The following is a 17455-nucleotide window of genomic DNA, read 5'->3' on the forward strand; positions in this document are numbered from 1 at the left end:
CATTTCTTACAGAGATTCTCAAAATGGATATGTGGTGTTTTTGGAACGAAACCATCACCTGTGAAGTTTATTATGGGTAGGGCCATGATGGATGGCCCACGACATGAAACCAGGTAAAAAATATACTGTATAGTTAAGTTAGCCGCAAAATGGCAATTCAGGGGTTCAAGGCTCTAGAGTCTAGACTGCTGGCCTCATCGTCATAAATGAATGAGTCTGTCTGATCGTCATACAATGAAACCATATCTTACAGGAGTCAGAAACAAACTGCCATACTATAGGTGACAGTAGGTCTACAGTCTAGATCAGACAGACTCATTCATTTATGACCAGTTGAGGCCAGCAGTTTTTTCCCCCAGGCTAGAAAACATTTGCCTTCATTTCACAGACAACCAAGAGGGTCTCCAGAGGTAAAGATTTCAGAGGTAGAGATCTCATTAGGTATAGGTCCAAATTAAATTAATTACGCTGTAGACGTTTGTAATTTTCTTTCATTGAGCTGGTTAGTTACCTCATACAGTATAATGAACTCACAAGCCAGTCAGCACCCCTGATAAAACATGGAGTCTAATAACAACTAGCATGGACACATGGATGGAGATACATTCAGTCCAAGTTAATGAAAAATATTAGTAGAGAGCAGGCCAGAGGCATACAGTGTCTTGCAGATTCATGTTCAGTGTGCATGAGGCCTGGCCATTAGAGAAAATGTATTCAAGGGAAGGCTACACCCTGCTGGTGCTAGTGAGTAGTATAGAAGACAGTTAACTTTACGTTTATGTTATTTCATTTAAATGCATATGAGTTATTTGACGATAAAAATGTACACTGGCTTTATTTAATACAACAACAACAACGACAATAATAATAATGAGTCCTAGCAATGAATTTGGATTCAGGTAAATCGGTTTTACTTCAGAATCAATCAGGTTTATTGTCACATCAAATAAAGTGGGTGAAATTCGCTTTCATACATCGTTCCCATAGTAACGAAATTTCCATAGAAAGAAGAGGGGGAGGAAGAAGAGGGGGGAGGGCAAGTGGGAGATCAAACAAGAGAACAACAAAAAATAAAACTATGACGAAGGTGCTATTTTTTATCTCAGGTACTAGTGTAAATATGTAGATAACTTCAACTATTTAACTGAAAAAAAGTATGGTATTTTGTATTTTCCAACTGAAAATGATGTATTATTTCATTATAATATAATTAATTATTATTATTGATAGGAATTTAGATTTCCAATCTGGAGCTCTGCAGGGTTGCTGGCTCCGCTGTCACCCCACAGTGTGCCCTGGGCCACTGATGGGGGCCCCTCAGCTTCAGTCAGCTCTTTAGACTTTATACAAGTCATATACTATTGCAGGGGAGCCCTTAATATGAATGTAAAACTTTGGACGAAAATGTTTCAGGGAAGGTGGAGTGATAACTAGTTACAAGGTATTCCAAATGTAATCTAACACACTAAATCTAAATAACAGTCAGTTTCTCCCCTCTCAGGCTGGGAATGAGGGCATGAGGCTACAACAAAGATTACAACTGGTATCATGTGTTTTGCAGATCCGGGGTTAGATCCCGCCTACTTCAAAACGTCAGCGCTATTATTCCAACCGAGATGTAATCTTATTTCTTTAAATACTTTTTGAATGCGTAGTTTGGTATGCAAATGTTTTATTTAATCTAATTCTTAACGACATGGTGGTAAGACTAGGCTACACTACTCGTTTCGGCATTTGCATAATATGTGGGGGAACAATAACACTGCAGCACAAACCGGAAACTGTAGGCGAACTGTAACTCGCGGATTTCTCTGAATAGAAACCAGGCTTTCCGCAGGCGAGATAATCATTACAACATACACTGTGTACTGTACAGTATACAGTCAATGAACTTTTAGTATGACTTGGCTCGTCCAGAGTGGTGTCGGGCACCGTGGTCTCTGCTGGGAGTGAAACTTCACAAGATCAGAAAAGAGAACAGTCATGGCGGCGCAAACCCGTGCACTCGTTTCAGGCAAGTGGGTTGCTGATGCGATCAAAAACAATCTTACCGGACCTAAACTCCGAATTCTCGACACTTCTTGGTATCTTCCAAAACTGAAACGGGACGCTAAGGCTGAATTTGTGCAAAAGCACATACCGGGCTCTTCATTCTTTGATATTGATGCATGCTCTGATAAGAACTCTCCGTTTGATCATATGCTCCCAACTGCAAATCACTTTGCGGAATATGTTGGAGATCTGGGTATCGGGAACGATACGCATGTAGTTGTGTATGATACCAGCGACTTTGGGTCATACAGTGCGCCCCGCGTATGGTGGATGTTTCGACTTTTTGGACATGATTTGGTTTCAGTTTTGGACGGTGGCATGAAGAACTGGCTGGCTGACGGCCATCCGCTGACGTCAGAATACACTAAGCCGGGGCGCATAGAGTTCAAGGCCAGCATCAACCAGCCCTGGGTCAAGACATATGAACATATCTTGGCAAACATCCAAACCAAACAGGTCCAAGTTGTGGATGCCAGGTCTGCTGGCAGATTCAGGGGAACTGAGCCAGAGCCTAGAGATGGTAATTAAAAGCAACTAAATAGGGGGGCGGGGGGGGGTTTAATATAAACCACTCAATTTATGACATTTCCATCAGTGTTAATTTTGACAGCAAATTCTGATCTAGTCTTAGTCTTAACACACCATTTAATGTTAGTCTTAGTCGACTAAATATCAAAATCTTAGTCATCTTAGTCAATATCAATCTTTAGTCAACAAAATTAAATGAACACTGTCAGTATTGATTTTGACAGCTAATTCTGATTTAGTCTTAGTCTTTTGAATAACACATCATTTAGTTTTAGTCCTATTTAGTCATCTGAAATTGTTTAGTCTCTTAGTCTTAGTCAACAAAATTAACACTGATTTCCATATTTACTATCTCTGCTTCACACTCCATTTCTCTCTGTCTCTGTCTCTGTCTGTCTGTCACCAGACACTCTACCAGGTCATTTCCCCGGTGCTATAAGCATGCCCTTCACCACATTCATGGATACATCTGGGAAGGAGCTGGGACTAGAGGACCTCTCCAGACTATTTAAGGAGGCAGGCGTTGACCTTGAGCGGCCATTCTGGACCAGCTGTGGTTCGGGCGTTACAGCATGTCATGTTGTCCTAGCTGCTCACCTGCTCGGATATCCCGGAGTGTGTGTTTATGACGGATCCTGGGCTGAGTGGTTTAAACGGGCGTCTCCAGAGCTTGTCATCTCAGAGGGCAAGGCAAAGCAGGTGTGAATGGAAGAGGAGAGAGGCAGAATACTGCTGTAGACAGGGATGCCATGTTGACCTGGAAGGCAAAACATGTTTGTTGCAGATGCCCAGTGTGGGATTCAGAGATTTAAAGAATTGTCACATGCTCACACAGTACATGTTTCTGCAGTGCAATGCAGACTACACCAGACAGTGCTACAAGTAGAATGTTAAAATATAATGGGTAATAAAACAAAATAATGATAATACAATTATTAAGGTACTACTAGTAGTAACAAATAATAGGTACTGCTAGTAGTAATATAGTGGTGAAAGGTAAAGAAATTAACATACAAATTGCACAATATTTCACACAAAAATAAGACTCATTGTTACATAGTAGTGAACTAAAACACTTAAGTATTTTGTATTGTTTCAGCTGCCACAAAGATTTACTGGATTTCTTTCTTCATTCACGCATTCAACCATTTTACTTTACAGAACACCACATTTGAGACAAAAAGTCTCACAGAACAAGCCCAATATGTCATGGACTCTTGATTGTCTGCACCTTGGCTACTAAAAGTGCCTGTTTCTATATGACATTAGAGGATGATTAAAAAAGTTACAAAAAATATGTCTACTCGAGGTGTTATGTTTCATCATTCTCATAGTAAATGTAATTCCGCTCATCTTTTCAATAAATGCAGTATGAAAATTCCATAGAGGTCAACCAGTGTCATGTATAATACATTAACCAGAAAAGTAGATGTTTAGCTTGTTGTGAGGGCAGTAGCAAGCAAATTCAGTGAGTTGGCATAAAAGGCACAAATACAATTAAAAATGTTGTAGCCGTTATTTGAAGGGGTTTTAAACTGATCGGAGACCAGTTTGCCACTGAATTCAGTTCTGTGGTGCTTATACATTTACACCCAATTGTATGCATAGTGGCTCAACTATTTATCCAATGACACTGTGGCCGCATTCAAACAATGTGTGTCACTGATATACTTCAGAATTCAGACATATTTTAGTGTGGGATCCACAGGCCCAAATGCTAAAGAAAATGGGTTGAACCTAACATGTTTTATTTGTGTTTTTTCTATTAATTTGGTCATTAAGGTCCACTGAATGAGAGGCATGCTCTGACGGAAACATTGCGGAAAAAACATTATGGCCATTTTTGTATTAAGTCTTTATTTTTTGACCGTGTGATGTGAACTAGGTATTTTTTCTGTAAGTCCTCAATAGGTTGTGTAGGCTGTCAATAAATGCATCCCAGATACACAGAACACGTGTGAACAACACTAAGTTAAGTTAAATACACTCACAAAACCTTTCCAAATGATTTATAGTATTTTTTGTACAAACAATACACCTGTTTTTGTGCATTTTTTTCATTACTTTAATAGTAATCAACTTTGCCATGGTAGACAATCCGTGTACGTAGCGTTCAGTTGATTTTCAAAATAAAATCCCAAAATCAAAAATCGGAAATTGTCCGTTCAGTTTATATCCGTTCTTAAGTCCCAAAATCGACAGCCAATGTGTCATTCTATTGAGCAATCTTTATAGTCGTTCCACTAAAAAATATATTTAAAAAAAATGGTGTTACTTGCTGCAGCCAAACAGGGATATGTTTGTGTAACAATACACTACTGTTGAAAAGCCTTGACATGTATTCTACTTGTATTGACTGACAGCAGAACATTTTAGGGTGCTGACGCAGAGCAAATCAAAACCAGTTTAATCCGGTTCCAATGCCAGTTTTAGGGGGTCTGGCAACATGCCTGATTTTCAACTGTAAATATTATTTTATTTTAGGAATGGCGATACCGTGATGGTGATACGTTCAACTGATATTTGTATAACTGATATATCACAGGCAAGGAGTAAAGACATAGACACTTATTTCAAAAATGGATAATAAAGGGATCCATTTTGAATGTGTCTTCGCTGAAATTTGCACCAATTTGCTGTGCGTACCGTACACATCACCTCAAATCATCCTTCATACGCGAGGACGTTCTATTTATAGTAGTTATGTCCACCGTGGAGGGTTATTTTATATTCATCACTTTCATTGTATTATTTGGTTACCTATCAGTTACAGTTCAATCACAGTGACTGTAACGACAACGCCGTGTAATATATATTACAGTAAAATGGGGAATGTCGAGGTTATGCCGTAGTATTGTCACCTTTTTGGGGTGTCATCAAAGAAGTAAGACACATAAACGGTAAGAAATGGCTTTAAATGGCTGAAGCGCCACATCAAAGATGGCTGTCAACACTTGACACGCATAAAGCTGTCCTAGAAATGCCTGAAGGTCCTGAGGAAATAAACAAATTGGGGTCCTTTCGTTCGATATGCTAACAGGCAAAGCGGTATTGGACTCGCATTGTTTTTACAAAGTGCGGTAAATTGTAATAAATGAAATCAAATATCTATACATTTTAGCCTTTAAATAAATGTTAATAACACCGTATTTTTAATTGTTCGTTCAATCACGCCACAATTGGCCCTGTAGGTTTGTTTTGATCATCAAACGGGTGTTTTTTTGTTGGGTTGTCCGCTGTTAGCATTAGCAAATAACGTTAGCGAGACAAACAAGCTAGCGTTAGCTGATCTATAAGCCACCCCATACTCCACTCCGACCCGTTTTAACATTACCCACCAGTGTTTGACACATTTAATTCACGGTGAGTATATTTAAATAGAATTGTTGTGTACATTATTGAACGTCAGCAGTTAACTTGATTGTTTTTTTCGCAAACTTTTACCGTTAAAGTGTGCTTCATGAATAAAGCAGTGGGTTTACATAACGTTGCCGCCCAAGACAACACTATTTTAATTGTACTTCTGTTGCCCAGATGAACAAACTTACGTTATTATGGCCCGGTCGAAATGTGTCCGTGTTTTTTTTGTTTTGTTGAATTGATGTTAATCAAACTGTTTACCATCACATCAGAGTAAATTAATGACACAGCGATCAACAGGTGGTCTTCATACGTCTTCTAAACCACATAATTCTGTGTACATTCTATTTGAAATAACTGTTTTGATTTTGTTTTGTTTTTCCACAAGGAGGCGTTGATGAGCAGCAATGTCTGGCATCGCTCTTAGCAGACTGTCTCAAGAACGCAAAGCCTGGAGGAAAGACCACCCATTTGTAAGTAGATGCTATGATATAATGTAACTTCACTTATGCCAGCCCAGAATGGAAATATTGTCATTGCAGAACACACTAAACAATAGACAAGCTATTAGCATAATGCGTTCATATGTCACTGTCACACAGAGCACATTAACAATCCAATGTGCCTTTATCTGTCCACATAAATGCAGGGGTTTGTTGCTGTACCGACCAAGAATCCTGATGGCACCATGAATCTAATGAACTGGGAGTGTGCCATCCCAGGAAAGAAAGGAGTAAGTCTAAGGGCCAGTCCACACCAATGCAACGTCTTGCAACTCCTTGCTACAAAACAGTTTTAAAGCCAGTCCTCACCAGTGCAACTCCTTGCAACTGTCATTTGGGATAATTGTTGCAAGGAGTTGCTTCGCAAATCATTGGTGTGGACTGGCCCTACAGGTGACATTGCATACTTGTCCTTAATATCTAATCCAGTGATTTAAATGGATCAGGGCCCACTTTGAAATCTTAAAAGCGTTTCGCGGCTATGTGACCACTTGATATGGCAGGTTAATTACCTATGAATCGATTGTAGTCCGGCTTGGATCAATGGAACTAAAGTAGTATACTTTTAAGTTCCTATTTATGGCACCCCTCGGGTCCTCTGTAACACGCGGCGAGTTTGAACCCGATTTGTCAGACATTTATCGAGATAGTTTGTGCTTGATCAGTAAATGGAAATGATTGATTGAGATGGTGATCCAAGAGTTGACTGAGTTAGTTTCTAATTTTATATTTAGGCTCAATATCACTTTCCAAGGCACTGGTGGAATGGTTGAAAATCCTTTTTAATAGTCATGTATACGGTTATTGATAAATAATTATTTTCACGTTGTTGTAGCAATGCTAATGGAAACTAATGGTATCAGCTAGCCAGTATCTGTTACCCCCTATTTCTGGTGCCCCTGTGCAGACCACACATATCTTCAAACTCAGCGTTCATTATGATCTCATCTACGCACCTTTACAGGTTTTGTGAATGTATTTTGCACAGATGTGACGGATGCGTTGACAAAATTTGTCCACAGGCCCAGACATATAAACACCGGGCAAAGTACTGAAAACTGCTTCTTAGGTATTTCTCACTACAATAAGCCTGGACCACATTTTGCCCAGACACACGCAGACTCACAAGGTGAAAATAATACCATGCCATGCTGGTGCGGCTGTAACAAACATGTTACTGTAAGGATGTGCAAGTTAGGCAGCCTGATTGACATTTCAAAATGTTTGCCTCCTTTTTATATTATTTGACAGTTTGGCCAATGTTTGACCATTTTTTAAAGTATAGTTTGTTGATCACCTTTGATGCAGTAATGGTCTTTTTCTTTTCTTTCTATTTGAGGTATTAAAAAGGTCTTAAAAGTCCTTAAATTGTCACTTCACTGTCAATCTGGGGACCCCCCCAAAATAATGTGGGGACCCCCCTGGGGGTACCGACCCACAGGTTCAGAACTACTGGTGTAGACATTCAGGCCAGTGGTTGAGTGAGAAAGAGTGTGTCACACACCTGTTTGATAGTGATGGCAGGCCTCCAGTCTTTGTCTTCCTCCAAGATAGACAGACACACAGTGCCTGATGGATACACGTTGGGGTGGAATATTGGTGGCTCGAACTTGCCTGGGAAGAAGTCAGAAAAAGAAAAACATTACAAAAATCTAGTTTTGATTGCTTACAGCATTATTTGCAAAGTGAGCTTAACCTTATCTTTCAGTCACTATAAAATAAAGATGATCTATACAGCCTGTAAAAACATTAAACTTGGCTAATAAAAGGGTAACCGCCTTCCATACCGACATCTCGCCACTCAGACTAGTGGCTTGTGGCACTCAGACTAGTGGCTTGTGTATATTTCATGCTTGCACTACAATTCTAAGTTCAAAGCTGTCACTCATTCACTCCTATACTGTTTGTAAGTCGTAGCCCACTCACATACTGCTGTGACTGTCCATGAATTTAATTATGATTAATTTGTTCAACAGACCCTGTGGGAGGGAGGCCTGTACAAACTCAGAATGCTGTTCAAAGATGACTACCCCTCTTCGCCACCTAAATGTGAGTTCTGCTAAATAATAGGAAGCAAAGTTATTCTTTTTTTGTCATGTCCTTGAGATTTTACTTTGTGTTGTACAAAAACTGACAGAATTACCCTTCCTGAAGTTACCGCTGGTTCTGTAGCTTGAGCCGGACTCAATATCAGTAATCCTGACGAGTGGTGGAATTTGTAACCTTGACATCTGGTGAAACTTTGTTGCAGTTAGTTTCTTACCTCAGTGACATTCCACTATACTGTATATCACCGGAAAAAAGCACATTGTTTCATGAGCATGAAGCTTGAAGATATTCATTGTTTGCAGAGTAGATAATATATTGAGAAATTTTCAGTAAGTCAAAGTCTTATGATTTACATGTCCTTTTATTGGTTACATGTTGCCTTTCCGACATGTCGCCTTTCCGTCGTTAACGAACCCTATACCTAACCCTAACCCTAACCTTAACCGCACGCGGAAGCCACTAGTCTGAGTGGCGAGATGTCGGTATGGAAGGCGGTTACCCTTTTATTAGCCAAGTTTAATGTTTTTACAGGCTGTATAGATCATCTTTATTTTATAGTGACTGAAAGATAAGGTTAAGCTCACTTTGCAAATAATGCTGTAAGCAATCAAAACTAGATTTTTGTAATGTTTTTCTTTTTCTGACTTCTTCCCAGGCAAGTTCGAGCCACCAATATTCCACCCCAACGTGTATCCATCAGGCACTGTGTGTCTGTCTATCTTGGAGGAAGACAAAGACTGGAGGCCTGCCATCACTATCAAACAGGTGTGTGACACACTCTTTCTCACTCAACCACTGGCCTGAATGTCTACACCAGTAGTTCTGAACCTGTGGGTCGGTACCCCCAGGGGGGTCCCCACATTATTTTGGGGGGGTCCCCAGATTGACAGTGAAGTGACAATTTAAGGACTTTTAAGACCTTTTTAATACCTCAAATAGAAAGAAAAGAAAAAGACCATTACTGCATCAAAGGTGATCAACAAACTATACTTTAAAAAATGGTCAAACATTGGCCAAACTGTCAAATAATATAAAAAGGAGGCAAACATTTTGAAAATAGCTTGTAGATCTGCTATTTTCACTATTTACCGAGTCAACTAAATGTAATGCCTCAACACCTACATTCCAAGTGCTTGTCAGGGTGGGGGGTCCCCAGTTCAAATATGATTATTTTGGTGGGGTCGTGGCCTGAAAGCACCGTATGCTTGTAGAATGGGACAAACCCATTTCCAACTAGAGTGCATATTCGGTGTACTGTAGACGCTATTCCTGTAATGAAGAGCCGTGCACGGGACTGTTTTCTTAGCCCTACTTCTGCCTGCCATTTCTGACCATTCCGAGCCGTGCCCGCAATGTCACCCGCACCAAAATGTGTGCCAAAGTGCCATTTAGTCTTGCATAATCTCACAATATTTCCATTGGGACCCAAAAACATTGAAAACACAATGAAAGAGAGACAGAGAATGCGAGACATTACAGCACCATGGACAGCGACACTTGGACTGCCCATTCCGGCCCACAACACTCTTCAAAAACACTTTACTCCAGCAACATTTCGTTGCTTTTGGGTGAAAACCTTGTATCCAACTTTTATGTTCTTGTAAATTAATGCTTTACTTTGTCGTACAACACTGTCACACAATAGCAAAAATAGCCGATGTACAAGCTCACAACCCATCCCGATGAGACTCCTTTTGAACTTTGAGCTATTGAACCAATGAAATGTGTTAACAGGAGCTTGTGACTAATAGCTATCTATTGGAACACAGGTAATTCCCTCAAAAGTCACAGTTTTGGACACACAAGGTGTCCACCTGACAGCGACGATTTGCTTTGCCCGCCGGACCCAGTCCCAATTCCACTCTGTTGTCTAAAAGAACACAAAACTGCAGGGCTGTGTTCTGATAGGGGTGTGTTCTTTATTGTATTCAGGATGTCAGAAATATGTATTTTCATTAACATAAATCCGAGTATCAGCAGGGGGCGTTAAGTGCGACATCTTACATTCATAGCAATACTGATATCACGCAAACTTATCTAATTACAGTATTTGTAGAAAACCTATACTTTTACAACTATGCATTTAACTGCCAATGGTCCTCACTTACCTTTGTTGTGTTAGTGTTAGTGTTGAGGACTTACAGACTTAGAAAAGACTGGAAATGCAGTATTATTGTTTATTTCCTAAACAACGGATGTCATACTCACAGTTTTCAGTAAAAGAAAATTGCATTTGACGATATTACCGTTACATTTTTTACTTTAAAAATGACAAACTTCAAAGACACTATAATACAGCGCCATTTAAAAAAACATCCAGTTGCAAGACCACAGCCACTGAGTGGTGCACTTGAGTTGCATTACACAACATAAAAGCGAGTCAAGGCTTTTAAAACCACATGGACCATATAGGAAACCTCTTCTGGGCATAATAAGTAACCCTTGTGCAATATAGGCAAACATTTGGGGAAATTATGTGAACATTTAGGAAAAGTAAAAAATCTCTCTGGAAAATCTCGCTATTTGACGTACTACATTATTAATGGATATTATTTTAGTAATGGATTTTGCAGTTACAATTGAATCCATGAGGTTGCACTGTCTCTATATTGTAGACTACCTTCCCTGGGCACTCCCATCTCTTCCAAATTCTTTACTCAGAGAAAAATGTAGAGAATCTTGTGATCGATCTCTTTCGAGCAAAATGTATATAGTCTGCTCTGATCACTCTGGGGTATCTTTCTATATGACACCCAAGGTGATCTTTTAAATTGCTTTAGTTTAAGCAGTTGCCTAATATCACTTACCTTGACAGAAAGAAAAGGAAGTCTAGCTCTATTTTTAAATTCCCAACCACAAGTCCAGATCAACCATTCTGCCCTGCTTTTGCTTGTCAAGCAAAATGTATGTTTGAAACAAACTCTGCTTTCATCGCGTGTCAAGCTAATGTATGTTTGAAACAGAAACTCTGCTTGCATCACAAGTGATGTAAGTGCCTGAAATGGGTATGAGGTCTGTGCATTTCTCTGCCAACAACACATGTCTCCTACTGTACGCCTTATACACTACTCCTTGGAAAGTCAGAATACACAAGGGACAAATATGTAAAGTTCATAATAACGATAATATGAAAAGAGACTTTACGCTTCACAGAAACTAAAGAACCAGGCGTACAAATGAAATGTGGAAGGGGGAGGTATGTGACAGAATAGAAAGAGATGGAGAAGAGGGGGAGATATTTGCACCAGTAATGTATTGGTCCATTATCTTTTCTAACGGTGTCCCCTTCAGATGATGTAGATGTACGTTTTTCTTTTTCACAATGGTCTCTATCCTATTCCATGCCTTAGCAGTAGTAGCATTGTCTGTTGCAGATGTATTCCTCCGGGCGTTTGGCAGGGATTTTGAGTTATGGAATTTACTTGCTATAATTCAGTGGTTTTACGTACATTGTAATGCTTAGCAACAGTAATCACTCTAGCAGTGTCCTGTGTTGTATTACATTAAGAATACTTTGCAAGAAGGTATCACCAAAACAAAGGTGACAAACTGAAAGGTTGTCATCTTATCTTGTGGTCAAATGTATGTGTAGGAGAATCTGATAAGGGAGTCCGTTACCGTAAGTGTCATGTGGCTGCAATGTGCATTTTCAGATCCTGCTGGGTATCCAGGAGCTGCTGAATGAGCCCAACATCCAAGACCCAGCACAAGCAGAGGCTTACACAATTTACTGGTCAGTGTCTGTCGTATTATGAAACGGTGTCATTGTGGCTTTAATTGTTGCATTCGGTGAAAATGCATTTTATGCATGAGTAATTGCTATAGAAGTAATGGTTTGTTCTTTCTGTGAATCTGAAAAAATAAGCTAGCTTCTGAAAGGGATCATAAAGATTACACAACCTTACTTAATAACATTTAGCAGATTCTAAACTGCACTTGTTTTTTGTTTCAGTCAGAACAGGATGGACTATGAGAAGAGGGTCAGGGCACAGGCCAAGAAGTTTGCCCCCACATAAAGAGGAGAGCTGACCTTAAACCCGCCTGAACAGATATGGGTAATGAGCAGAAGGCAGGCAGCACCTAAAGGACCACTCCAATAAGAATCCACCATTTTCATTGTGCTATTTTACCATTATACAGGAGTTACGTAAATCTGTTTCAAGGATGGACAATTTATGAGGTCTTGTTGTTACCCATGTTCTAGAATCACAAATGTATGCATTCAAAATCCTAAATGTTTATGATTCTAGAAGTCTATCAGCGTGGTTACTGCTATTATAACTCTTGTATAATGCATAGCTCTGGCTTAACCGTGAGTCTTAACATGCTCACTCATGCCTCCATTTATGTGACATGCTGTAACCATAGAAATAAGAGACCAAATCACAACCTCTTATTTGTATGGGCCAAGTCAGCTTTCACATAACCAGATACTGACCATTGTGGATAAGCCCCTTCTTGGCTTCTGAAAAGTTGTTTGCTTTTTTTGGCACCTGGCAGGAATGGTGGTGCTAGCACCATGTAGGGTTTTGTAAGTGTGCTTATGAGCAGTGTCGGCAAACCTTCTCCCTTTTGACGTTATGCAGATTATCCCATTCATCAGTTCATAATCTCAATAGACATAGCTCACGTGGATTTATTTTCCAGTTCAGTTACATGATTCTGACCTTTTCATTGCTGCGTACAAAGTGGAAATCCAATTCCATGTTTTATTTTCATATTTAGATAGAAACTATAAGATACAGTATGTCACACAGATGATCAAAAAAATCTAACTTAACCAGGCACATTTAATCAAGCCTCTGAACCCCTGAACTGTATTTTATGTTGGCATATGGGAATGAATGGGGGAAAAAAACAAAAAAAAACAGACAAACTGTTACGTTTGTCTTGGCTGTGGCTCTTAAGTTTGCTCTTAGGTTATTCTTTACCAGATACCTTTTCTCTTCTACTACCAGATCAATTTTTCTCCTTTAAAAATATCTGCTTTGCTGGGTACATTTTGAAAGTGGCTCATGGAGCCCACCAGCTACTTGCCCATGAATGAAAACAAAGTTCATGTCCTGCCTTGTTTATATGTTCGATATAAACAGGTCCCATACCTCACTCATTCACACCGATCATATGCGATGCGCAATGCTAAGGAGCATTATTGTACCATTGTGTAAACTGCAGTTTAAAGACATTCTGATAAGATTTTGTTCAGTATCCTGACTGTAAACATTGATCAGAAGGACCCAGGTGATGCAATGTCTTCCCAAGATATTCTAAGTGACTGAAGAGAAGGGAAAAGATCAGTTCAGAGCAGCACTTAAATACCTTAAGGACCATACCAACCTTTTTTGAGGTGTTCATTCTTTGTTACTGTTACTTTGATTAGATTTCATTCGTCAAAACGGTTTGATCTTTTTCTGTTAGCGCTATTTCAATTTTATTAAAGTGTCAAATCACAATAAGTTGTTGGTGCCTATATCTGCCTATATCTTAAAGAGCTCAAAAACACTACAAATGTATCACACTTCATCAAAATGCTATTCTGATGCTGGTGTTCTCACTTAGAGATTATAATTTAGGTCCATTGTGTCATAATCTATAAATAATTCCCATATGCATGTATTCATGGTGGGTATGCCTATGGCACAATGGACTTACATTATGAAATCTAAGTGAACACCAACATCAGAAGAGCATTTTGATGAACCGTAAAAGAACAGTTCTGAACAGGCTGATATAATGGAAAATGAAAATGATGAAATATATCAGTTATAAGGAATTAAATCCTATCAAATTAATTGTGACAAAGGATCCACATATCAAAAAGTCTGGTATGGTCCTCTAAATAACGTGGTAGCAATGTTATTGGGACCATACACTCTGCACAATATCGTCCATATTGGCATCCCAGACATGTATAAATAGTAGTAAAAGCATTCATTGTAACTGTCTTGGGTCGTTCAGTGTGACATGGTCAAGGGTGGATATTACCAGTTCCCTTAGAAGAATTGCCAACCCATGTTGTCCTTTCTGCCAAACCAAGACTGGGTCCAAATCTTGCTCCTTTTTTGTTTTCATTTTCTTGCATTCGCACAATGTAGACTCTCACAGTCTGATGAGGATGATTAGCAACATTTGACTCCCCCCCCCCCCCCCCCCCCTCCTTTGCATACTGTACCATGTAATGAGCATTTACTAAGTTGGCCAAAGTCAGCAAGCATCTTTAGCTCTGTAACTACAATGGAACAAAAATAATCTGGGTGCCACAAAGTGTTTGAAAGTCTTTTGTCTTTCACAGTTACAGTATATTAATTTGAGAGGTAGGCAAAATTGTTACAAATGTCAACAAAAAAACGTTTTACAAAATTTGGCTCACAAACCAGAATTTAGTTTTTTTTTACCTAATGATGTACATAGCATAGCCTTTCACCTCTTTCATTCAGCAGCGTTTACAAATGAAATGATACACAGGCCTTTAAGCTCTTATTAAATGTCAGCAATTGCACATGGCAATGAAACAAATTGGCTGAAGGATCCTCATTGGAATGGCCCCTTGACCAGCAAGGCAGAGTCAAATGCGCACCTCTGAAGACATGAGTGCATGTACATAATATAAATACTGAAAATTGGTGAAGTTATGTTTTATATTGTTTTAGCCAGTTGACATTTGTGTGTGGTATTAAAAGCAATGAACACAATAAATGTAATAAAGTTGTGAAATAAAGTTGAATAAAAGAATTAAATTGCGTTGGATTTATGTGGATTCTGTAGGCCTACTTGTTTAATTTGTCTGGTAAAGTTGCTGTCTGGTGTGTTGTAGGGCTGTAGGATTAATATAGTGTACTGTATAGTAACTAACTGTTCCATAGAAAAGAGCCGGTCATTGTCTAAAAAACAAAACAATGTGACTACTGACTAAGGACTTTCTCCAGTTGCCTACGATAGTTAGGCTACTAGGTAGACAGAGGTTCGAGCGTATCCCGTTGGGTCTGCATGAATGAATCATTAATCCCATTTGTCTAACAGTGGGGTCGAGTTTCAGCATGGACAACGGGTTCAAACCTTTAACTCTATGGTTCAAACAGGCTCGTTATCCTGCCAGGTAAGTGCATCTGGACCGAATTTTTGCCAATTAAAGTTAGACTGATAGGCGCATTTGACAGCTTTTTAAGACTCGCTACTATTTTAGAGGAATAACGTTACGTTGTTAGAGATTTCTCAATTTCAGGTGATCGCCACGAACATTGTGTGACCTAAAATGTGGATGAAGTTCTTAATTGGGTTTAATTACCGAAACGTCGGCAATGCATGCAATTGCGGGGTTTCTTCGGTTAGAGAAGATTGCAATCTGGTTATGTTTGGGGCAAGCAAACGCCAATCTTCTGTAACTCTGCAAACATGTTGAAATGTGACATGCCTTAATATAACCATTACTCGTTGTGAAACCTGATGTTCTGTGGTGGTGACGTGCATTCGATAGAATTTTAACACCTTTCCTCTCGCTTCTCTAAGTTGCGGTTGAAGTATGGCTACCCCCCTTTGAAAACCAGAGACAAAAACAACACTGGTTAGTGCCCTAATAGTTATTGCAGGTGGTCTTGGGTTAAAGCCTAAGACAATTTTGTGTTATTTTCAATGGAAGTATTCACATTTTTTACTTAAGTAAAAGTATCAATACTGGAATGTAGAAATACTCTGTTACAAGTAGCCTAAACGTCCAGAATTCAAAATTTACTTGAGTAAAAGCACAAAAGTATTGGCAATTTGGCATCAACATATACTTAATGTACCGAAAGTAAAAGTAATCACTATGGAGACTGTCCCATTTCAAGTTTTCAAAATGTATACAATCTTTTGAAAATAGCAGATTTACAAGCTCACAACATGTGGCAATGCATGTTGTGAGCTTGTAGATCTGCTATTTTCAAATAGCTGAAATATAAAGCTTAAATGGTTAATGTATGTTTTGGTAATAAAAATCTAGATCTACAAAGTAACTAGTAGACTATAGTTTTTCAAATAATTATAATGGAGTAAAAGTACAATATTTTCCTCAGAGATGTAGTGGAGTAGAAGTAAAAGTATTGAAAATTGGAAATACTCTAGTAAGTTACTTCACACCACTGGTTATTTTATTGTTATTTACTGCTAATCTGACACGTCCTGTATGTTGTGCATCTTGTCCTATAGGTGATGAAGGTAGAAAGTCCCATAGTGCCTCCCCTCTCTCTACCTCACTATACCGAACTTGAATCAGGCTTCATTACCCAACACTACAGCTACCACAGCTTGGGCCACTGTCTTCGAAACAACACATTTCCAGGTTACTATCTTATTGTAAGCTTTTAAAGTTTGTGTTTATTACTCAGCCAATGGAAAAAGGATGTTAACCTATGGCTGTCCCAAAGAGCTGCATTGAATAACAGAAATGTGGCAGCTTTGTGGAGTGGAAGAAGTGATGCATAATCTTTGACAAAGGGCGCTCAATGGAGCGCATATCTCCACTAGGCTGTGTTGCATACCCAGGGCTGTGTGAAAAGATAAAGATGCAGGGGGAATTTGCATTGATCTAGAGTAGACATATAAATGATATGGTGCAACTTTTTGAATTTGTGTTTGTTTTTACTGTGAAATAGGTCCCGCCCACTAATTGTTTTGGAAGGCAATTCAAGGCAAACAAATAGGCTATGCCATACTGTGTTTTGAAATCCCATACTGAGTATGGAATATCAAAACCCTTTGATGCTCATTGTCACATGAGTCTGGAGAATTGTTTTGACCTTTTGTAAAAAAATATATTTAAAAAAAATCTACATAAAAATAAGAGTGACATTGACTTGTAATCAGGGGTTGCGTCTATGTAAATTACATCACTTGGTGTAATATGTTTTAAATAATTCCATGTTTTCTTTTTGTTAATTGGGATTTCATTTACTCAAGCATAATAGACATTTCTGTTTATTAAATTG

The 17455-nt window shown here is 39.0% G+C and overlaps 2 protein-coding genes across 2 annotated transcripts; both read left to right on the forward strand.

Annotated features, from left to right (window-relative positions):
• The first annotated feature begins 1746 nt into the window (after positions 1-1746).
• mpst (mercaptopyruvate sulfurtransferase) lies at positions 1747-3933 on the forward strand. Its single transcript, XM_084073037.1, has 2 exons — positions 1747-2572; positions 2987-3933. The coding sequence occupies exons 1-2, from the start codon at positions 1984-1986 to the stop codon at positions 3283-3285; spliced, it is 888 nt and encodes a 295-aa protein (XP_083929163.1). The 5' UTR covers positions 1747-1983; the 3' UTR covers positions 3286-3933.
• A 1652-nt stretch (positions 3934-5585) lies between these two features.
• On the forward strand, positions 5586-15233 carry LOC311055689 (SUMO-conjugating enzyme UBC9-like). The gene is made up of 7 exons (XM_084071956.1): positions 5586-5943; positions 6329-6413; positions 6590-6673; positions 8420-8492; positions 9148-9257; positions 12146-12225; positions 12445-15233. The coding sequence occupies exons 2-7, from the start codon at positions 6348-6350 to the stop codon at positions 12506-12508; spliced, it is 477 nt and encodes a 158-aa protein (XP_083928082.1). The 5' UTR covers positions 5586-5943; positions 6329-6347; the 3' UTR covers positions 12509-15233.
• Positions 15234-17455: the final 2222 nt, after the last annotated feature.

This window comes from Gymnoscopelus microlampas (genome assembly GCF_963454915.1).
Source record: "Gymnoscopelus microlampas genome assembly, chromosome: 11".
NCBI classification, from domain to species: domain Eukaryota; kingdom Metazoa; phylum Chordata; class Actinopteri; order Myctophiformes; family Myctophidae; genus Gymnoscopelus; species Gymnoscopelus microlampas.

Excerpts from the sequence above, each read along its gene's own strand:
- mpst (XM_084073037.1), top strand. The coding sequence starts at position 1,984 with ATGGCGGCGCAAACCCGTGCACTCGTTTCAGGCAAGTGGGTTGCTGAT. Across the intron at positions 2,573-2,986 it reads TGAGCCAGAGCCTAGAGATG|ACACTCTACCAGGTCATTTC; the intron begins GTAATTAAAAGC and ends GTCTGTCACCAG.
- LOC311055689 (XM_084071956.1), top strand. The coding sequence starts at position 6,348 with ATGTCTGGCATCGCTCTTAGCAGACTGTCTCAAGAACGCAAAGCCTGG. Across the intron at positions 6,414-6,589 it reads GGAGGAAAGACCACCCATTT|GGGTTTGTTGCTGTACCGAC; the intron begins GTAAGTAGATGC and ends ACATAAATGCAG. Across the intron at positions 6,674-8,419 it reads CCATCCCAGGAAAGAAAGGA|ACCCTGTGGGAGGGAGGCCT; the intron begins GTAAGTCTAAGG and ends TTTGTTCAACAG.